Genomic DNA, 24,373 nt, shown 5'->3' on the forward strand with positions numbered 1-24,373 from the left:
GTCTTAAGACCCTGGAAGGCGGGTATGTAGTAGAATTTCTGACCTTTTGACCTATATTTCTTGTCTTTTAAGAATGTCCGCTCATTTTCAATACTCTTGTATTTTTGTGCCATTGAATGGACCAGTTGTGGGACAAAAGTGAATATTAAGTCGTGCCAACCTGTCTATGGAATGTGTTGACTGTCTACAGAATTCGAGTTGTTATGGAACAGATAGGAAAAGCAAAACAAGACATTGACGCATTTGATAAGGAACGATGACGCACAACAGACATATAAATGAATGGCAGAAGACCGGAACTGGGGGGTGATTTTGGCTTGTGTGTGTCTTGTGTGCTCTGGAGTACATTGTGTCTGCTTGCACGGACAACTTAATTCAACCTGCACTTCTGATAATGGGTAAATAAATTTATTGTACTAAACTACTTTTGTTGCCTGTTTAAGCTTCGGACAATCCACTACAAGGTGACAAAGCAAACTAGTGTAATCTTTAAGGCTGTCAAACGATTAACATTTTTATTTCGCTCATCGAGAGAATGCCAAGAGTGTGCGAAAAAGTAATCAGAGTAAAGGGTGGCTATTTTGAAGCAACGAGAATATAACATTTTTTCAGTTATTTCACCTTTTTTTGTTAAGAACATAACTCCACATGTGTTCATCCATAGTTTTGATGCCTTCAATGACAATCTACAATGTAAATAGTCATGAAAATAAAGAAAACACAAACTTTTGGCTTCTACTGTATACATTCATACATACATACATACATATATACATACATACTATATGTTTATTATCAACTCCAAATGACATAAAAATTAAGATCAGACTAAAAAATATACTGCACACCATAGTACAACTGGTCTGTCTCGCATGTCTCTCTTTAATTCCTCTGAACTAGGCTATAGGCTGACGAGTCTTTTAATTTTCAAACACAGTACTGTGAGACACATCTACAGTAAGAGTCACTTTTAGTTTTTGTTTTTTGACTCTTACATCATTGTTCTTGTTGTGCTAAAGGTCTATCCATAAGGTCAGCCAGCTCATTTGGTTCTTTACTGCCTGCATACTATGCTGTTCCTGTCATGTTCCACATGGCTGCTTTATTGTCTGTTTCTGCCATTATTTCCCGTTGAGTGATTTTATTTCATTACATCGGTTTTCTCTTTTAATTCTTAATGACGTCCCTTGACTCTGTGTCGGGAACGGTGCACTGCTGTCGTTCATTTTGTAATTAGTCCGTTAAAGTAGACAGCGCCAATTTATTGGGTTTGTCATGCGTGTGATTTGTTCATGTCAGGGTTCCTGGACTAAATCTAGCTTCTCTCATCCTAGTCACTGCTGTTGTGCCCTTTGGCAAGACACTTCAGCCACCTTGCCTCCCATGTATGAATGTGAGTGAATGTTTGGTGGTTAACCTCGTTCCACCACCTTACCACCATCAATGTGTGCATTAAGAGCTAAGGAATAATGGGTCTCACTCTAAAGTGTTTTAGGTGTTTAGAAAAGTGCTGTACAAATCTAGTCCATTATTATTACACAACTTCATGCAACCGAACACCAGATTGCTTATAGTTTTGTGTTGTCTGCTTCCTGCTATTTTTACTCAGTGTCTTATTTAGTACAGTAGTCGCATGGTTCCCTTCCGCTACTTTTTATCGTACATTGCAGCCTCATCGGAGCTGATTAATTCATAAAGACTTAATTAATCTTACACGCAGCCCTGTCTCTGTATAAGCAAAACCAAATCATGGCGAACATGACAGTTCCGCCTTTATAACAGCAGTGTGAATTAGGTGGATTTGATCATTAAAAAAAAAAATACTTAAAAAAAAAAGCAGAGATTAAAAATGAACAAGCAAATACTGCAGTAATATTCTAACAAATATTGCATAATTAATAAATGAATGTTGGATATAGATTAAGCAGAACCAATGTATTCCTTGAAGATCAATTAATGAACGACTGTATATTGCTTGATTTTGTTAAAACATTAATGCATGCTTTTGCTCTTGAGGTGGAAGAATAATTAATCATTGTCCTATTTAATGTTGTCGCAGTAATATTGTATTATATAAGCAGTTCATTTTGGAAAATAAAAGTGTCCAGATCTATGTCGTCATTGATGGCTTCTTTCGAGGATTCTATCAGACTGAATCATTCTTTGTTTGTGAGTTGTGTCTTTCATTTTCCTTGTTGTTGAGAAGACGTAATCTTCAGTATTTGTCCAGTTCCTTCATGTGTTTACATCAAGTACTTTGGTTTCTTTCGGTTTTTCATTTAAGTTGATGTAGATTTTGCAGCTGGTGCGTGCCAAGTGCCTTGCATCTTCCCCTACATTCTTAAATGGCGTGCTTTCTTGGCAATGTTTGGTTATTTATTTTCATGTTTGTTCCTTTTAGCCTACTTTCCAGCTTAAGCAGTGCGGTTCCATCCATCCATCTATCCATCCATCTTCTTCCGCTTATGCGAAGGAAGCTGCCTAAGCAGAGAAGCCCAGACTTCCCTCTCCCCAGCCACTTCGTCCAGCTCCTCCCAGGGGATCATGAGGCGTTTCCAGGCCAGCCGGTAGACATAGTATTCTCACCGTGTCCTGGGTTTCCCCCGTGGCCTCCTACTGGTCGGACGTGCCCTAAATGCCTCCCTAGGGAGGCGTTCGGGTGGCATCCTGACCAGATGCCCGAATCACCTTATCTGGCTCTTCTCGATGTGGAGGAGCAGCGGCTTTACTTTGAGCAGTGCGGTTCCATCCATCCATCCATCTTCTTCTGCTTATCCGAAGGGGGCAGCAGCCTAAGCAGAGAAGCCCAGACTTCCCTCTCCCCAGCAACTTCATCCAGCTCTTCCCAAGGTGCTCCCAGGCCAGCAGGGAGACATAGTCTCTCCCCCGTGTCCTGGGTCTTCCCCGTGGTCTCTTACCGTTCTGACGCGCCCTAAACTGCTCCCCAGGGAGGCGTTTGGGGGGCATTCTGACCAGATTCCCAAACCACCTCATCTGGCTCCTCTCAATGTGGAGGAGCAGCGGCTTTACTTTGAGCTCCTCCCGAATGACAGAGCTTCTCACCATATCCCTAAAGGAGAACCCCGCCACTCAACGGAGGAAACTCATTTCGGCCAGAGGTCAGGATAGGGACGTAGATCGACCGGTAAATTGAGAGCTTTGCCTTCCGGCTTAGCTCTTTTTTCACCGTGACGGACCCATACATTGTCCGCATCACTGCAGACATTGCACCAATACACCTGCCGATTTCACGATCCAATCTTCCCTCACTTGTGAACAATACCCCAAGGTACTTGAACTCCTCTACTCGGGGCAGCATCTCCTCCCCAACCCATAGATGGCACTCCACCCTAACCTGGACTCGGGCTTGAAAGTGCTGATTTTCATCCCAGTCGCTTCACACTCAGCTGCGAACCGACCCAGTGAGAGCTGAAGATCCTGGCCAGATGAAGCCACATCGTCCGCAAAATGCAGAGACCTAATCCTGAAGCCACCAAACGAGTGCTGTTTTGTTATTTATTGGTAAAGTTTATGATGAAGACATGTGTGGTGTTGTTTCTACCTTACAGTTGATTGTAGGAGACTTTATGCCGCTGCTGTGTCAAGGTTCATGTTGAATGTTTTTTTTAAACTACTATCACTATGCAAGGCGTTTACTGGGAAGAACAAAGGTGTAAATGCAAAACAAAGATTATGCTCTCGGCAGTGGCAGTTTGCTGTTTTAGCCATAATGCATTACCTCTCCTTGTGATCTCTCACCTCAATTTAAACCTCCAGAAAAAGATCTGCTGTATTTAAATAATTCAACACCCATTACTCCACCTGTCATCTCTGCCCCTTTCTCCTACCTAAAAACGTGTCGCTCTCGCCCTCCTTGCAGCTGCTCTCACATAACTCATTCAGGCTTGGGTCAATGTAGCTTGTTTTGCACATAGACCATGGAGGAATAAAGTTTAGTACTTACAACGAAGCACGGTCCCGCTGACGTCTTCAGACATTCCTCCAGAAGCTTCATCCGGAGCCGCTGCAGCTCTGGACTGTCCCACTCCTCTGGGTCCACGCCCCAGTAGAGGTCCACCACCTGAGCACACCAGTACACAAACTTTGTGTTTTTTTTGACTCTGTGAGCACAGCGAGCCAGGCAGGGCTATGTCTGACATAGGGCTGCACAATTGTTGTATTTCATTCATGATCACGGTGTTGGCTGCCACAATTACTTTAAGATGATCGCCGACGATATGAACATTCAAATAGCAGGCTCTGCGGGCTCGTCATGACCACGTCAACCACCTTGTCTGCCCGGAGAACAAGGTCAAGAGGGGATGTCCAATTGACAACCCAAAGTTTTTTTTTTTTTTAAAGCTCTGAAACCCCCTCGCCAGCGAAAATGGACAAATAGAGCTACAGGGCTATCATGCAATGCGAAAAAGATGAAAAGTTCATACAAATGATGAACCAAAACACAAAAATGAGTCTTTAAATATTGGTTATATAGCCTTTTTATAAGCCTACAGTCATCCTTTGTTTATTGCAGCTAATTGGTTTTGACCCTAGTAAACTAATTTTCTGCAAAGTATTGTTATTGGATTACTAAAGTTAAAGTACCACTGATAGTCACACACACACTAGGTGTGGTGAAATTAACCTCTGCATTTGACCCATCCCCTTGTTCCACCCCCCGGGAGGTGAAGGGAGCAGTGAGCAGCAGCGGTGGCCGCAATCGGCTATCATTTTGGTGATTTAACCAGCAATTCCAACCCTTGATGCTGAGTGCCAAGCAGGGACGTAATGGGTCACATTTTTATAGTCTTTGGTATGACTATAATTAATATATACAAACCCCGTTTCATATGAGTTGGAAAATTGTGTTAGATGTAAATATAAACGGAATACTATGATTTGCAAATAATTTTCAACCCATATTCAGTTGAATATGCTACAAAGACAACATATTTGATGTTCAAACTGATAAACATTTTTTTTTTTGCAAATAATCATTAACTTTAGAATTGTATGCCAGCAACACGTGACAAAGAAGTTGGGAAAGGTGGCAATAAATACTGATAAAGTTGAGGAATGCTCATCAAACACTTATTGGTTAGAGTGTCCGCCCTGAGATCGGTAGGTTGGAGTTCAAATCCCAGCTGAGTCATACCAAAGACTATAAAAATGGGACCCGTTTCCCTCCCTGCTTGGCATTCAGCATCAAGGGTTGGAGTTGGGGGTTGAATCACCAAAATGATTCCCGGGCGTGGCGCCGCTGCTGCCCACTGCTCCCCAAGGGGATGGGTCAAATGCAGAGGACAAATTTCACCACATCTAGTGTGTGTGTGACAATCATTGGTACTTTAATCTTTAATCTTAATTTGGAACATCCCACAGGTGAACAGGCAAATTGGGAACAGGTGGGTGCCATGATAGGGTATAAAAGTAGATTCCATGAAATGCTCAGTCATTCACAAACAAGGATGGGGTGAGGGTCACCACTTTGTCAACAAATGCGTGAGCAAATTGTTGAACAGTTTAAGAAAAATCTTTCTCAAGCAGCTATTGCAAGGAATTTAGGGATTTCAGCATCTACAGTCCGTAATCACTGCATGTAAGCAGCTAAGCCCGTGACCTTCCATCCCTCAGGCTGTACTGCATCAACAAGCGACATCAGTGTGTAAATGATATCACCACATGGGCTCAGGAACACTTCAGAAACCGACTGTCAGTAACTACAGTTGGTCGCTACATCTGTAAGTGCAAGTTAAAACTCTCCTATGCAAGGCGAAAACCGTTTATCAACAACACCCAGAAACGCCGTCGGCTTCGCAGGGCCTGAGCTCATCTAAGATGGACTGATACAAAGTGGAAAAGTATTCTGTGGTCTGACGAGTCCACATTTCAAATTGTTTTTGGAAACTGTGGACGTTGTGTCCTCAGGACCAAAGAGGAAAAGAACCATGTTGTTGTTAAAGGCCCAAAGTTGAAAAGCCAGCATGTGTGATGGTATGGGGGTGTATTAGTGCCCAAGACATGGGTAACTTACACATCTGTGAAGGCACCATTAATGCTGAAAGGTACATACAGGTTTTGGAGCAACATATGTTGCCATCCAAGCAACGTTACCATGGATGCCCCTGCTTACTTCAGTAAGACAATGCCAAGCCATGTGTTACATCAACGTGGCTTCATAGTAAAAAAATGTGTCTCCTCAGTTCCCAAAAGTTTACTGAGTGTTGTTAAAAGGAAAGGCCATGTAACACAGTGGTGAACATGCCCTTTCCCAACTACTATGGCACGTGTTGCAGCCATGAAATTCTAAGTTAATTATTATTTGCAAAAAAAAAAAAAGTTTATGAGTTTGAACATCAAATATCTTGTCTTTGTAGTGCATTCAATAGAATATGGGTTGAAAAGGATTTGCAAATCATTGTATTCCGTTTATATTTACATCTAACACAATTTCCCAACTCATATGGAAATGGGGTTGTATATCATATATCATATACCTGTATAGTAGTTAGAGCATACAAAAAAAAATGACCTTCTAAATAAATTTTCCAACACTACTGTATTCAAGCCCTCTAAACATGAAAACACACCCATATTGTCACCTTTACACTTGTTTCACTCAATATAGTGAGTGCATTCTAAAGTAGATTACAGTACTCTTTAGGGGCCCGGGGGATCCCATAAGCACTACTGCTATGGCCATCTAATACAAATACTAAACATACTTTGTCACATCCAGGTCAAATCCTCTAAGTTAGAACTGAAAAAAGATATACATACATTTAAAATCAAATCTGTGTTTTTATTCATTGGTATTAACATATATAGTATTATATTATATAATTTTGCTACATTTTCAATTGTTGCTACTTATTATACATTGTATTTTGTTAAGAATGTTTCAAGGTGTCTGGAGACTTTTTTTTAGATCTCTGTCTGCGGGTATATCCGGGATATAGTTACGTCCACATCGCAGACATGCTGATTACGCTCCAGACAATCGCGTACATCTTGTTTACGTCATCACAACATTTGGTTTCGGCAGCACTGTTTTCTGTGATCAAACTCTTTTATCGGCAGCCACATTTTCAGCGCATCACTCACCAATAGCGCGCTATATTCTGTATATCCATTCATACTGTTACGACCTGCTGGTGTTTTAAGTTTGTGTTGTTTTGATTTGATGTTCATTGTTCTCATGATTCCAAACACACTGTTGTGCCTGAAAGTGGATTGGCGGACAATGAGGAAGTGTTGTTGTGTGTCCGGGGAAGCACCAAGACAAAAGTGTTTGCACGGCAGGTAAAACCTGTTGGAATTGGGCCGCTTGTTAGCATAAGATTGGCAATAAAAATTAAAAATAGCTTCATACTTTGTGTGACTTCTTCTAGAAGCTACAATGCAACACTATATTATTTGAATTTGTTTTCACTTAAAAAAATACCTTATTTTCAAGATATTCCCTCTAATTGTTTTGTGTATGTGCAAACTCCCAAAGTATACCATGGACCGATGTGAGCAACCTCAGACGTGTACAATGTAGCCATGCCATTATCCAAAACGTGACATAATAACAAATTACACGACTCAATAATAATGAAACTACAGCAATAATTCATATTAGATTAATTTGATTATACATTATTTGGCTAACTTACAACCCAAATAACATGAACTTTGCAGTATAGGAATATTAAACTAAATTGTTTAAGGGGTCACATTTCCAGAAAGCTAAGAACTATCAAACCTTTCAAATAATTCACTATCAATCTTATTTTGTATATTCAGAGGGACCAGCGTCCTCTACCGTAGACATTTGATTTTGGTGTATTTTGTCACAGTTACAGAAGCGCTCAGCTTTTTTTTAAAAGGACCTTCTGCAAAAAAGCTAGTCAAAGGTCATCTCCATGACAGCACTCTAGTGTTTTTAAGACTCTGCTGCAAAAATGTGTCTCTCACAAGTTTTTTTAAATGAACCCGTGGGCCAGCAGTTGAATAGCCCAAATGATGAAAAAGATAGGACCTAAAATGGAACACCACGAGTATATCTTAAGACGTTTAACAATTGATTACTGACTGTATCTGAAGTAAACAAGCTACAACAACACATTAGTTACGTAAAATTCATTAAACAAGTTGTAACTGACAAAAAAAGAGGACCTAAAGGGGTATTTTTTATTAACAGAATAATTCATACCAAATATAAAACAATACAGTTTCTTTATTTGTATTTGGCCTCATCATAACAGTATTTAATCATCAATATCTATAAATAATAAAAACATCCTATTTATTGGTAATAGCACAAATCTGATCAGGAAAATAAATGTAATCTTTTTTCTCGTCTGTCCTTTTCACTTCTCCAGGGATGATAGATGTTGTGTGCCCTCGTCTGCTTTTGGTTTGATTTTATACACTTCAGCTGGTCCAAATGTGTCACTTTTACACGATTCTGGATGTTGTTTTGATACAATCCATTAAACTGGAGTCTATTTCACAATCTGCACTTGATGCTTGAAATGTAGCACAAATATCCACAAGCTGTGAGATCTCCTTTAGCTCCTCGCATTGATTGGAGTGCTGCAGCCACCATATCTGAAAATGTGCTCATTGATCCTCGTTTCAGTTTTTGTTTCATGACGTACCTGAATTCAGCATATTGACTGTTAATGGCTTCTATACGTGAGTGGTGGAGAATGGCCTCATACTTCTTTGCCAGTGTGTATGTGGATCCTTACTCACAATTAATGTCTGAACTCAGTGCTTCAATGTCAATTCCAGACCACTCTTTCAATTCATCCTCTGGAAAAAAAAAATGCCTTCAAGTGATCACAAAGAGTGATCTAATCTAAGTCCGACACAACATACAAACCTACAAAACAAGTCAACATGTGCACATGTACCGTATGCGACTTATACTTAGGAGCGACTTATGTGTGAAATTATTAACACATTACCGTAAAATATCAAATAATATTATTTAGCTCATTCACGTAAGAGACTAGACGTATAAGATTTAATCGGATTTAGCGATAAGGAGTGACAGATTGTTTGGTAAACATATAGCATGTTCTATATGTTATAATTATTTGAATGACTCTTACCATAATACGTTACGTTAACATACCAGGCACGTTCTCAGTTGGTTATTTATGCCTCATATAACGTACACTTATTCAGCCTGTTGTTCACTATTCTTTATTTATTTTAAATTGCTTTTCAAATGTCTATTCTTGGTGTTGGGTTTTATCAAATAAATTTCCCCAAAAAATTTGACTTATACTCCAGTGCGACTTATATATGTTTTTTCCTTCTTTATTATGCATTTTCGGCCGGTGCGACTTATACTCTGGAGCGACTTATACTCCGAAAAATTCGGTAACGGGTACGTACGTCGACAGTCAATATGCATATGCATAAGCAAACACGTGTGGAATGTTGCATTTTGTATTAAACTCATTAAGTTGGATTGCAAAGTGGTACATAGTAAAAATGTGTGTTTAATTGTTTACAGTTCAAGTTGAATTTTCTTTTATGTGCACTATAAGATTTAGCGTGCTCACCAGATGTGGAAGCAGTGCGCAATTGCACACAGGCGCACCATAAAGGGAACATTGGTGGCGGCTATTATTTTGCCATGGCGGTGCGCCACCATCAGTTACATTAAGGGGAAACCCTGAATTGTTAAACTTGTTTCGGTGAAGATATAGTGGCGCCATGATTTGCCGAAGTGTTGTTGTTAGCAGTGTTTACTCTTAAACTGGCAACAAAGGTTTTTGAATATCTATCAATCACCACAACCTAATAATAGAAATCATGTCTGTCTGGTGAGTGTGTGCTCATGTGACAGGTGTGTGTGTGGTATACAGGTGTGCGTCATGTGTCCTGGGTATGACGTTAAAGTCCATCCGGCAGTGGAAGCTCCTCTATGGGGTCTTGGGGCACTAGGAGGTTAACCCCTTTACTACTGTTACCCCAGGTGGCCCTTGGCAAAGGCCTAGTACCTGACTGCCCCCTAGCCAGGGATACGGTGAAGACCTCAACGGCGGAGCAGGCGGAAGATGGTAGATTTAAGAACTACCACAACGGCTGCGATGGCGGGAGAAGGCTGTAGCAGAAAAGGGTCCCCAGTCGTCTTGGACTCCATGCCACTGGACCCTGACCCGATTCTGTCAATGATCGTGTGGTGACTGTCTGTGCACCAGTCTCCCCACGTTAAACACAGGCATTCTCCATAAAGGGATACACCCCTACCAGGAGGATCGTCATACTCGTTCGAGTGACCGCCGATGAATAATAGAAAATAATACAAATAATGTACTTTGAATTCATAGAAGACAGTAACCAGATTTAATTTAACACCTAATTTTGTCACGCTTGGGTCGCATTTTACTGCGCGCATCGTTCTCCCAGGATGCAGCAGGAACTCCGGAGGCAAGGTACAGGTAAGGAAATTATTTATTCCTCATAAATCATTCAAAACTACCAAAAGACAAGATACAAAACAAAAGAGACGCGTGCCGATCACACGGGGAGCTAGGGCAAAACTTAGCACAGGAATCCTGAGCGAAAAACTAAGAAATCATCAAACGTAACTGTTGCCTAAAGCAAACAAGACAGCCGGACAGTGCATGGCGAAAAACAGGAATAAGTAGCTCTCTGATTAGTGCACAGGAGCAGGTAAGCGTCCCGAACACTAATCAGAGGCAGGTGAAACTAATCAGCACCCATGACAAGTAAAACACAAACCCAGGGGTGCTGAAACCGGATCATGACAAATTTAGGCCAAATAAATGTAGAATTGGATTTAAAAATATACTTTTGAATCCACAATGTGATCAAACAGCAATATTTGGATGCGGCTAGGGCCGATTGTATTTAATTACAAAATTCCATGATGACGTCCCATTCTCCCCCATCCCCGGAAGCGGTTCGACCTGTGGGAAACACTGACTTACCTAACATAAAGTATATCGTGATTAATAATTGGGATTTCAGTGTTGATAAAAATGATTGCGATGATCATTTTGGTCATAATTGTGCAGCCCCACAGGATGACAGCGCCGGAGCACTCGGCGGATTATAGTTAGGTCTGCTTCGAATCCGAGAAAGCTCCCAGCTCTCCACAACAGTCACGGCATATCAGTGTCACAGATTTACTTCCTGCGATGGGCCCTTTGCTGGTTGGAAGAGGAAACAAAGCACGTTTATAATGGGTGTCCGCTGGGTTCCAGCAGGTGACCGCGAGGCCGTTTTGTAATTAAAAGCTAAATTAATAGTCGTATCTATTCAGCGAGCGTGCACATGTGCAAGGCGGGGTGGAGGGGCTGATTAAATTTGCGCCATGATTGCTGCACTCCATTGCTGTGTGGAAGAATGGAATGATGGATGAAGGAGAAAACCGTCTCCACAGAAGCAAGGCAGGAATCCAAAATAAGCAAGGATGCATAAATGAGGCTAAGAGGAAATTAATTTCAAGGGACTTTTTTGATGAAGCAAAGGCTCCCATGAGATGAGATTTGTAGGCCTTTTACACTCCATCTCTCTTTTCCCACCCCCCATTCCTCTCTGTTTGATAGCGTTCTCCCACACTTCCCCTCAACTTACGAATAGGAGCAAGAGCAGCTTCGACTAAGCAGCTTTCTGACGCCCTTGGAAGGCGTTTGCCTGCGGCAGGTCAAATGAAGGAAGCGTCTCTTTTTTTCAGCAAGTCGTGTTAGACTACAAAACTTTGGTACGATGCCCAAGAAAGCAGAGAAGAAAGTGCATTAAACTGGGCCGGGACGAGGCAGAAGTACCCATTGACGAGGTGCCAAAATACACTTTTAAGGGAAATATCCTTGTACGGTGGAAGCTGTTTTTGACAGCAATAGGTATTACGTGGACCAACTCATCGAGTTTCAACTTAGACCTAAAGACATTGCTAGGATTATTACTAAAAACTCGAATCCAGACCCACACCTCCCGCCACCTGAACAGTTTTTTCCCCTCGGCCATCAGACCTCACCTCACTCCTACCCACTTCTCCAAAGTGGGCTGGCTCAAGGTGGAGGACAGAGTAAAACAACTTGCACTGAGCCTAGTCTATAAAATCCACTACACCTCCCTGATACCGAAGTACATGTCAAACTACTTCCTTAACGTATATGACCGCCATAACCACAACACCAGGGGGAGCTCCACTAACCACGTTAAACCCAGATTCCGAACTAACAAAGGTCTTAACTCATTCTCTTTCTATGCCACATCAATGTGGAATGCGCTCCCAACAGGTATAAAAGAAAGGGCATCTCTATCCTCCTTCAAAACCGCAATAAAAGTTTACCTCCAGGCAGCTACAACCCTAAACTAACACCCTCCCCGGATTGCTAAGAATCAAATGTAAACAATCAAATCCACTACTTGCTGTCCATATCCTACCCCCCCCCCCCCCCAACACCCCTGATTGTAAATAATGTAAATAATTCAATGTGATTATCTTGTGTGATGACTGTATTATGATGATAGTATATATCTGATAGTATATATCTGTATCATGAATCAAAGACCCCGACTTAAACAAGTTGAAAAACTTATTCGGGTGTTACCATTTAGTGGTCAATTGTACGGAATATGTACTTCACTGTGCAACCAGTGTTGTTTTTGACAACCATCTTACATTTAGTCTTAGTCTTATGGACTAAAATGCTTATTAGTTTTAGTCACATTTTAGTCACTTTTATATGTGATAGTTTTAGTCCAGTTTTAGTCGACGAAAACTCAAAAGGGTTTTAGTCTAGTTTTAGTCGATGAAAAGTCAAAAAGGTTTTAGTCTAGGTTTAGTCCAAAAAAAAAAGAATAAAAAGTGTAATAAATATATAAGTATAGTCTTTTAACAAATTAATTTAGGTCAATAAGTATTGGAGATTGCTGTTGGGCAGTGTCACACATAAGTTGTGAAAATAGCAGCAGATCTATAAGTTCAACCCATTGTAAGCTTGCAGATTTGCTATTTTCACAAATAATAACAATAAAGGAATGGTTTTAGACATAAGGTTTCCACCCAACAGCAAATTTCTGATCCAAGGATTGTGTATTACACACAGATAAAGTGGTAACAGTGGAATCAAAGTTCATTACTCCAAAAAAGCCAAAAAACAAAAACATTCTACTTCAGCAATTGTGGCTTTATTTCTCAGAATTTGTTAAAGTACAATGAACATAAACATGCCCAAAATATGAGTGATGGATGAGGAACACATATGCTCAACTTGGCCCTGTCTGCCAGTGCAATTACAACAGATATCATACAACCCCACTCTCTTTAATTTGTGCAAACCATGTAATAAAACAATCAATTCCTGATTCCTTAATGGGGCTGCACAACGTCACATGTGGCTTTTAGGCTAAAGCTAGCAGACTCTACGTATAACAGTAACTCGACCTGTTTAACATATCAAGTTACGTGCTGACAGAAAGTACTCACAAAGAGAAAACCACACCGTCACTGAATGTAAACATGGCTAAACATGCTGCTAAAGTAACACACACATAATGAATTGACGTTAGCGTAACAAAAGCTAACTTTAGCCTGAAGTTAGCAGCCCATTTGCACCAGGAGTATGTGGAAAACGTACTAATGTATTAACATAATCGATAAATGTCATAGTAAGCTAACAGCATTTGTAACTTACTTTCGAAAAAATATCCTTGTGGCGAGCCTCTTAAGGTGCCGCTTAAGGTTGGTCGTATTTTTTCCGCATATTTTGTGGCCACATTTGTCACCGTCTTCCTTCACAATACACTCTGTTTTATTATCTGCTGGGTTATATTTAAAATACACCCATATGTCGTCTCTACGTTTGCGACCACCGAGCCCCTGTGTTGAAATTGCCGCCGCCATCACGGTCCATTGCCTGATGAGTAACAACAGTCTGACGTGTTGAGCACGCCGTACACTGCACGCCAGTTGGTGGGCGTGACCAGAAATGTCATGCATTTTAAACGTCTGACAGGTTACCCACTAACATTTTCGTCCGTTCTCGTCTCGTCAACGAAAACTCACACACGTCTCGTCATGTTTTCGTCATCAGAGAGACATGTTTATCTCGTCACCGTCACGTTATCGTCATGAAAAAAAGTGGCGTCAACGAAATGATTTCGTCATCATCATCGTTGACGAAAACAACACTGTGTGCAACCTACTAATAAAAGTCTCAATCAATCAATCAAAGACACATGAACAATAACAAGATCTGATAGCTCAGCTACAGCTCATGTTATTCTATTCTGTGTTATATGTTGCACGATTGCGCCAAGTAAAATTCCTAGTTTGTGAACCCGTTCTCAAACAATGGCAATAAAAACTCTTCTGATTCTGATCAATGGTCGACTGCTTTTGTTGTTATTTTTAATGAAAAATGGGTCTGTTTGTGTGTTGCAGTTTATTCTTCTGTTGTTTGGATGCTTTACATTAGTTTTGGATGATACCCCAAATTGGGGTATCAATCCGATACCAAGTCGTTACAGGATTATACATTGATCCTTTTCAAAGTCCTCATGTGTCCAGGGAGATATTTCCTGAGTTGATAAACATAATATAAATTTTAAAAAAAACGAAAAAAGATGTGATGCCAAAAAATATAGACGTAATCATAGTAGTATCAACTAGATACACTCCTGTACTTGGTATCATTACAGTAGTATCATTATCATTATGTGTAGATCCACCAATGGCGTTTGTTTACATTTTGACGGTGGTGAGCTACGGTGTGTAGTGAAGCATGTTTAGCTATTCCTCATCCTGCAGGGATGATAATTGTAAGAAACTTACCCTATTTCCTTGAATTGCCGCCGGGAATATAGTATTCGCCTGCCTAGAATTACAGCCGGTTCAAACTCGTTTCGCAAAATAACTAGCGCATGCTTGGCACTTCCGCCGGGTCAAATATGAGTCATTAAATGACTCCCGCCTCCTGGTGGTAGACGGCGCTAGTGATCCTTCTTGCGACTACCAGTACTGCAGAAGACCGGTGCTGCAGAAGAAGACAACAAGCAGCATGCGTGAGCCGCGATCGTTTGCTTGCACTTTTACCATGGAGGATTACATATCTAAAATAAAACAGTTTTCTAAACTGGACTTTCAATCGAAGCAGGAGGTAATAATTAAAGGAATATCTCCAGAGACTTTTAAAACTGAAGAAAGATAAGGAAGACTGCCTTTGCTCAGAAGCAGCTGCAGATAGACATCATTTATAAGTAAAGGTAAGACCATAATAACGTTTTTTTTTATTAAATGTGCTTTTCATGATAAGGTAAGCGCCGGAGTGAGAAGAGGTTTTAAAATAATTAGCGCATGCTTGCCCGCATGCTTTTGGTAAGCGCAGGAGTGAGAAGAGGTTTTAAATTAATTAGCGCCCCTGCGGCTATTCAAGGAAATACGGTACTTTACTTGTCGCTATAGAGGCGAGGATTAGTGATTTAGAAGTAGATGCAACACTGCAGACTGCGGATGGAATTTAGCCGCTAGCTAGCTAGCCATGTCTTCAAGCACCTCTTCCTGTGGGCGTTTCAGTGTTATAACTTCAGCTTTATCGTTAGTTTTTAAGCCAAAATGCGTCCGTTCTCCCTTTTCTGTCTACACACAGTGTCTGCTTGTAAGTACTCAGTGATTGTGCGCTACCGAACATGCTCGTCTGCTCGTAAACCAGCAATGACACGACGTGATGACGACGGGGGTCCGGGGGGGTGTTAGACCTGTACTTTTCATAGGCGGTATAGTACCAAATATGTATACCGTACAACCGTAGTACATACTGTACTAAAGCTACTAAGTGCTAGTGTTTGGTCACATGGTTGAATTTAACGCCCTCCACATGTTGACCCAAGAAGGACGCAGCCTCCCTGTGCCAGACTCCCATGCCCTCTTTTTGCCCTCCATCTCTCTTCATCCGCTTGATCCCAGTCTATCCTCGGATCGGAAGAAAATTCTCGAAAGAAGCGGCGAGGGACCGGGAAGGTTTCAACAGCCTGGCATATGTGTGTCAGCGTGTGCCGCCGGAAAGAGAGCAAGTATGGGGGTTGTCACGATGACATAAAAATTACGAATCGGAGCAAACGATGACGAGAGTCGAGTGGCGCTAAAGAAATCGTGACGATGATTCGTAATCCAGCTCTCATAAACTGGTTTGGGTTGAGGTGCCAACTCGTCACGCAGCATGGGTTGAGTGTGTACGTGCGTGTGTGTGTTTACAGTCTGTGTGTGCGACGGTGTTAACTCGCAGCCTTTCTGCATGCCTCTTTTAATTTTGATCCTTCATGACAGCGAGATGAGTCACCAGACGGGCACGTGGCTGCACATTGTGCAGCCAAAAGCATCTTTGCATATTTTTTTTTTTTTTCTTCCAAACATTATCCTGTGCTCATACGTCACACACGCGAGGAATTCTAGAATTTGTCTCTCACTCTGTGCCTGCCGTCGCGGCAACAAATCACTGGCAATGGCGAGTTGCGCACATGCCTTCTTCTCTGTGGTGTTTGCTTGAGGGCGAGTGTTAAATCCCATCAACACATCTCGCGGCTAACAGACTGTCGCGGTTTAAATGTGTGAGGGTGTCATTTTATATCAAATATGCTCAGCCAAAATGCCATGCCAATAAAAAATCCACCAAACCCGACCCCTGCACACGCTCGTGTCGATAAAAAAAAAACCACAGTGTGCAAAACTATGTCTTGAAGTTAACATTCTGCAGCGAAAAATGTCCACATACCTCAGGGGTGTTCAAACTTTTTTTCCCAGTAAGCGCCACATACAGAAAAACTGAAGGATGCCAGGGGCCACTTTGGCATATTTTGTACTTTATCGATGCTACAACCAATGTTCCCTCTAATTTTTCATGTGTGTGAGCAAACGCACAAACTCTCTGAGCATTCAGTGGAACACAGGTGAGCAACTTCAGACGTACACACTGTGGCCACACCAGCATCTCACCTGTCCCAAACCTGACATCATGACAATTTAAATGTTTTATTATAATAATAAAATGACAGCAGTCATTTTCATGAGATTATTTTCTGATATACAGTACAGGCCAAAAGTTTGGACACACCTTCTCCTCATTCAATGCATTTTCTTTATTTCATGACTATTTACATCGTAGATTGTCACTGAAGGCATCAAAACTATGAATGAACACATGTGGAGTTATGTACTTAACAAAAAAAGGTGAAATAACTAAAAACATGTTTTATATTCTAGTTTCTTCAAAATAGCCACCCTTTGCTCTGATTACAGTTTTGCACAGTCTTGGCATTCTCTCGATGAGCTTCAAGCACACCTGTGAAGTGAAAACCATTTCAAGTGACTACCTCTTGAAGCTCATCGAGAGAATGCCAAGAGTGTGTGAAAAAGTAATCAGAGCAAAGGGTGGCTATTTTGAAGAAACTAGAATATAAAACATGTTTTCAGTTATTTCACCTTTTTTTGTTAAGTACATAACTCCACATGTGTTCATTCATAGTTGTGTTGTCTTCAAAAGAAGGGAGTCATAAAAACTCAATATAAATACATTTACATACACGTTTGCAATGTTAAAATTAATACATTCTAACTAAATTAATAATATATAATAATGATATGTGTCTTTCTTAATTAAACTGTCAATAAAATTAAAGTGCAAATGAAAATACAGCATCACCACTTTAGTTATAATTTTTGCGCTCAAGAAACCTGTCTATGACATTAGCTCTGGACTTCTTGTTCTGTTTGTTTGATATTTTTATTACCTCCACAAGTGGTGGAAAAGTGGATTACAACTGAGTACTGCTGCAGCTCATGCCGACCAAAACAGATCTTTTTTGGCAGCCCTTTAGGACACATGTGTCAAACTCAAGGCCTGGGGGCCTGATCTGGCCCACGACATCATTTTATCTGGCCCGCAAACACCTGGAAATGATATGTGTCAATTATGTACTTAATATTTTGTCACTAAATGTAATTTATTTTTTTTCATTTTGACAGAAAAAATATATGTACTGCTTGAAATTGCATACCTTTTGAACTTTAGTAGTATCCATTATTGCAACAAATATTACAGTACATGTTTCCAAACATTTTTTGTCTAAATGAAAATACACTACCGTTCAAAAGTTTGGGGTCACCCAAACAATTTTGTGGAATAGCCTTCATTTCTAAGAACAAGAATAGACTGTCGACTTTTAGATGAAAGTTCTTTTTTTCTGGCCATTTTGAGCGTTTAATTGACCCCACAAATGTGATGCTCCAGAAAGTCAATCTGCTCAAAGGAAGGTCAGTTTTGTAGCTTCTGTAACGAGCTAAACTGTTTTCAGATGTGTGAACATGATTGCACAAGGGTTTTCTAATCATCAATTAGCCTTCTGAGCCAATGAGCAAACACATTGTACCATTAGAACACTGGAGTGATAGTTGCTGGAAATGGGCCTCTATACACCTATGTAGATATTGCACCAAAACCCAGACATTTGCAGCTAGAATAGTCATTTACCACATTAGCAATGTATAGAGTGTAATTCTTTAAAGTTAAGACTAGTTTAAAGTTATCTTCATTGAAAAGTACAGTGCTTTTCCTTCAAAAATAAGGACATTTCAATGTGACCCCAAACTTTTGAACGGTAGTGTAAATACTTAAATATCTGCTTGACTTATGATTTTACAGCAAACTACCCATCAAATTAATACAAATTACAATACATTATACGGTATTCTTTACAGCATGTTACTGTAAATTGAAAAAAACAAACATTTTTGTGATAAAATTCTGTTGACTGAGCTGCCATATTTTTACTGTTTAACGGTGTATTACTGTAAATGGAAAAACGATACATTTGTTTTTACAGTAGAAGAACTGGCAGTTAAGTTGCCAGAATAGAAAAATAACTTGTACTGTTTTTCCATTAACAATATAATGTTGTAAAAACCAATGTAAATTTAACACAAAAATTATAGCAAATAAGTTGCCAGCTTTTTCCGTAACCCCCACCGCAAAAAAACAAAACAGTGGTACTGTTTTTCCATTTACCGTAAAATGTTGTTAAAAATGAAAAAAAAACAAAAACGCTATATTCTTTAGTAAAATTTTGTAAATGTAAAGTTTTTACTGTAAAATCGACAGTCTACTTAAAACAATTTACATAATTAAAAATGAAATTCAGAGGCAAATTCATACATTATTCGCTGTTACAAGCGGCCCTCTGATGGCAGCCATGACTGCGATGTGGCCCTCAATGAAAACCAGTTTGACATCCCTGATCTAGGAGGAGCTCTTGGTCCGACAATGGTACAGTTAAGAAACATTAACATTATTACATAACACAGGCGACAAAGCAAATTAGTGTAATATCTCACATTATTTCTTACTAATATACAGTATGTACGTATTTTTAGAATATGCTAATGGTCAATAAACGAGCAAGAGTCTAAAAAGAGTCCCTGGGACACACTTTAGACGCCACTAACATATGCCCACCTTACACTTCCTAGCTAAGACTAGATCCAGACATTCCTTGATGAAATAATAATGATGAGAACAAGTGCTTGCTGCCGTGCTGACTAACACATCACGACAAATCCTTCCTCGCTCTTCCAAGAGCTATATCTGATGCCAAATCACCTCCTGGCTGGAGGGCTCTCCTGGATTTGTCCAACAAACGTCTGAGAGCAATTTTTCTTTGCATGTCGATGTTGATTTGCAATGCAAATGCTGCAACAAGCGAGAGAAAAGAGCACGTGTGGCTGTCGGGCAACGGCAACAAAGAGAAAAGCCCTTGCGTCATTCCGCCTTATCCGCTGCTAGATTCGTGCGAGCCTCCGCCGATGGCCGCCTTATCTCTGCTGGCCTTCTGCACGCTTAAAGCGACGGGGTACCAACGTGGGGTCCCTCAAGGTGCTTCACCAGCAAAACAGACAGGCTTCTGAAAATGTTATAAAAGCCCCGAAGAAGGAATGGTGTACAAACCCTGTTTCCATATGAGTTGGGAAATTGTGCTAGATGTAAATATAAACGGAATACAATGATTTGCAAATCAATTTCAACCCATATTCAGTTGAATATGCTACTAAGACAGCATATTTGATGTTCAAACTGATAAACATTTTTTTTTTTTGCAAATAATCATCAACTTTAGAATTTGATGCCAGCAACACGTGACAAAGAAGTTGGGAAAGGTGGCAATAAATACTGATAAAGTTTAGGAATGCTCATCAAACACTTATTTGGAACATCCCACAGATGAACAGGCAAATTGGGAACAGGTGGGTGCCATGATTGGGTATAAAAGTAGATTCTATGAAATGCTCAGTCATTCACAAACAAGGATGGGGCGAGGGTCACCACTTTGTCAACAAATGCGTGAGCAAATTGTTGAACAGTTTAAGAAAAACCTTTCTCAACCAGCTATTGCAAGGAATTTAGGGATTTCACCATCTACGGTCCGTAATATCGTCAAAGCTTAAAAAATGTGTCTCCTCAGTTCCCAAACGTTTACTGAGTTTTGTTAAAACGAAAGACCATGTAACACAGTGGTGAACATGCCCTTTCCCAACTACTTTGGCACGTTTTGCAGCCATGAAATTCTAAGTTAATTATTATTTGCAAAAAAAAATAAAGTTTATGAGTTTGAACATCAAATATCTTGTCTTTGTAGTGCATTCAATTGAATATGGGTTGAAAAGGATTTGCAAATCATTGTATTCCGTTTATATTTAGGTCTAACACAATTTCCCAACTCGCATGGAAACTGGGTTTGTACAATCGCAGCAACTGTGACTTACCTGGAATTCAATGCCGTAGTTCTCCCTGCAGAAGTCCCGTAGTTTGGGGTAGACATGCTCCTTCAGCGCATTCCTCTCTGCCTCTGTATCTGGAAGTCGAGGGGATTTAATTAGCATTCTTACATGCACACGTGCAACGTGTGTGGTTATCTGCAGTTGATGTCTATTTCTGGTCTTGTCATCCTCGTCCGTACAGAAGGGTGACACTTCGGAGACGCTTTACTGAACTAAAAGTTGCTTTATTACAAGCGAGTGTCATTATACAGGACTGCAGTTCCTGGAGGAGGTCAGGTCAAGAAAATGAGGCACTCCTAACTTGGAGGAGCCGAACCACAGTCTTATATTCCTTCTTTCTCTGTCTGCGTGCGTGTTAATTCAGGAGAGGATAACCTGATGTAAGGAGATGTTCATGTGTAAGTGACCAGAAAACAACCTCTGTTTGTTGTAACTTAAATGTTGACGTGAAGATAGACATGGAGTCTCTCCTCCAGGATAGAGCTATCACTTTTGCATTCCGAAGTCTGAATGTATTGCCTCTTCTCGTGAGAGAGTTAACGCAGTCCATATGCGAATGTCCAACTTAGGCTCCTTAATTTATTATGGGCTCAACCATTATTGAGCTAAACCTGGTGGTTCGCTTTCTCCAAGGTGAATATAAACATTCACCATATGTAGAACATAATATGAGTTAATTCACTTCACAGTAATTAAGATTGTAAGAGTGCACTCAAAGTTTGATATAGTGCGGTCCTATATTATGTGGTCGACAGGTTATTTTTTTTTTACCAATCACCAACCTATCGCATATTTAAAAACTTATACAGAAATTATTTATGAAAGTCTCCATCTGCAAAAACAATCTGGTGTAATGATGAATGCACTGATTCATACATTGGGGAAACAAAACAACCACTAAGCTGACGCATGGCACAACATAGACGGGCTAACTCTTCAGGCCAAGACTCAGCTGTCTACCGGCACCTCAGGTAGAACCAGCACTCCTTTGAGAACAAAAATGTACAGATTCTGGACAGAGAGGACTGCTGGTACAAAAAAGAAGGGAGGGAAGCCATCTATGTCAAGGTTGAAAAAACATCCCTGAACAGAGGAGGTGGTCTCCGACACCACCTGTCTCCCACATACAACACTGTCCTTTCAACTATTCCTAAAAGACACTCCAATTTAGCCTCCAACAAATGACAGGAGTTAGAAACATTCTGGTCACATACCCACAGCGATCGCTCCGCCAAACAATACCTCAATGCTAACCAGGGGAAATGACACTTCAAAGACTGTCGTTGGCTTTGACAATTAGGTTTGCTAGTTTGCATCAAAACAGTTGTGTCTCTCACTATGATAGGGCGAAACCATCCTTGCCCAGGCACACCCTCCTGGTTTTTGAAGTATAAATATTTGGGGTTTTGGCACCAGCCGCTGAACTAGATCTGACCAATCTAAGTCTATGAGCACAAACTAAAGAAGCCTACACTGCAAAAAGTCAGTGTTCAAAAACAAGAAAACAAATTACAAAAATTAGGGATATTTTATTTGAACTAAGAAAAATTATCTGCCAATAGAACAAGAAAATTTGGCTTGTCAAGACTTTCCAAAACAAGTAAAATTAGCTAACCTCAATGAACCCAAAAATACCTTAAAATAAGTATATTCTCACTAATAACAAGTGCACTTTTCTTGGTAGAAAAAAAAGAGACCTTTTTGCTCAATATGTTGAAAAATATTCTTAAATTATAAGTAAATGCTAGTGCCATTATCTTGACATAATGATATCATGATTTTTTTTTTCATGCTTGAAGTAAGAAATTATTACTTTAAAAAATTAGTTTTATACTTGTGAGTGTTAATGACACAGCTTTGCATCAGTTGATATTCTAGTTTCAAGCATGTTTTACTCAATATAGGTCATAAAATCTCAGCAACAATCTGTAATATCTTATTGAGATAATTTAGGACCAAAACCCTTAAAACAAGTAAAACACTAACATAAAATCTGCTTAGTGAGAAGAATTATCTTATCAGACAGAAAATAAGCAAATATCACCCTTATTTGAGATATTTAATCTTACTTAGATTTCAATTTTTGCAGTGTACCGTATTTTTCGGAGTATAAGTCGCACCTGCCGGAAATGCGTAATAAAGAAGGAAAAAAACATATATAAGTCGCACTGGAGTATAAGTCGCATTAAATGTCTTCCAAGACAAACCAAACAGTCCAGTTGCGATTAATTGAATGCCCTGAGATGACAATGACCTGGATGAATGAGAACATTCATAAACATGCTTCAAAAAGAAGAAAAAAAACAACCTAAATAAAATTAACAAAATATCTAATTAGTGGTGTCCAAACCTACTGGTGCCTGCTCCACGCTACAACGTGGGAGCACAATCCACCATTTACGTTACGACACATGGGGTCGCTATCCAACAAGCAAGTTTAAGCAGTCGAGATATGCGCAAAACTTTTTCGAAAAAAAAAGGTACAAAAAATAAGGATTTCTATTTAATGTGATCTCAGGAATAACGTTATATCAAACTTTAAGTGTACATGTTATTATAATCAGATTTTTTTGGTTTTGACTTTCCACATGCTACACACTGAGTGAAGGACAGGAAGTAAGTCAATATACAAATACAGTGCAGCTCATACTTTAACGAGAAGTCAGATATCTTCCATCGTTAAGATTCACTGTTTGTGAACAACGAACCGTCCCGAGGAAATGCGTACGAGGACAGTGAAAAGTGGAGAGAGCATTGTGCTGCACCTCAGCCAAAAAGGAAGTAGAATTTACTAAAAGGCAGGGAATATCGGGGTATTTATTGATATTATACGATACATGTCCCACAATAATGACAATATATTACCATGAATTGATTAACGTGACCACCAATTAAACAAGTTGAAAAACTTATTCGGGTGTTACCATTTAGTGGACAATTGTACGGAATATGTACTGTACTGTGCAATCTACTAATAATAGTTTCCATCAATCAATCAATGATATGCAGACATTGCTATTAGCGATACATTGCTCTAGATCAGTGGACCCCAACCGGGCCACACAGAAAGATTAATTAATATATAAACTACCGCATTTTCTCTATCTTAACTTTCACCTTTCCCACTGAACACACCAATAAGCTTGTTGATAGATGTATATTACAACTCCTTTGTTATAGTACATGGAACAATGCACATTAATGGACATATAAAATGTTAATGTGCCAGATTGTAGCCAAAGGCTGTTTTTATCTGCCACACGTAGAAAGCCGGTCCGTGAAAATAATGCAAACATTAAACCGATCCCTGGTAGCAAAAAGGTTGGGGAACCCTGCTCTAGATAACCTGTGATATATCTGTGTTTAAAGGGGTGAAAGAAAAACAAACAACTTTAAAGTCATCCGCTTTGTCCCATCAACCTTATTGAAGCCAAAGTGAGTCCGCATTCTAATTTAAACAATGTCATGCATCTTTCAATGTAACTTCATCGCTCGTGTCCGCCATATTATCGTCGATGCATTGTTTACTCCTTTGCGACATCGGTTTAGTGACAGTCCTATGCCACTGGA

General features: G+C 40.0%; 1 protein-coding gene across 6 annotated transcripts in view; it reads right to left on the reverse strand.

Moving 5' to 3' along the window:
* LOC133662258 (NACHT and WD repeat domain-containing protein 2) overlaps positions 1 to 24,373 on the reverse strand; it is a 169,516-nt gene that overhangs the window by 122,959 nt on the left and 22,184 nt on the right. For all 6 annotated transcript variants that reach the window (XR_009828084.1, XM_062066089.1, XM_062066090.1 and 3 more), the window contains exons 3-4: positions 20,789 to 20,877; positions 3,965 to 4,081 (exon numbers count right to left, since the gene is read on the reverse strand). Coding sequence is in view for 5 of the 6 variants with exons in the window: in XM_062066089.1 (XP_061922073.1) it covers positions 3,965 to 4,081; positions 20,789 to 20,877 (206 nt within the window). In the remaining variant the exon portion in view is untranslated. The remainder of the gene's footprint in view (positions 1 to 3,964; positions 4,082 to 20,788; positions 20,878 to 24,373) is intronic.

This window comes from Entelurus aequoreus, linkage group LG12 (genome assembly GCF_033978785.1).
Source record: "Entelurus aequoreus isolate RoL-2023_Sb linkage group LG12, RoL_Eaeq_v1.1, whole genome shotgun sequence".
Taxonomy (NCBI): Eukaryota; Metazoa; Chordata; class Actinopteri; order Syngnathiformes; family Syngnathidae; genus Entelurus; species Entelurus aequoreus.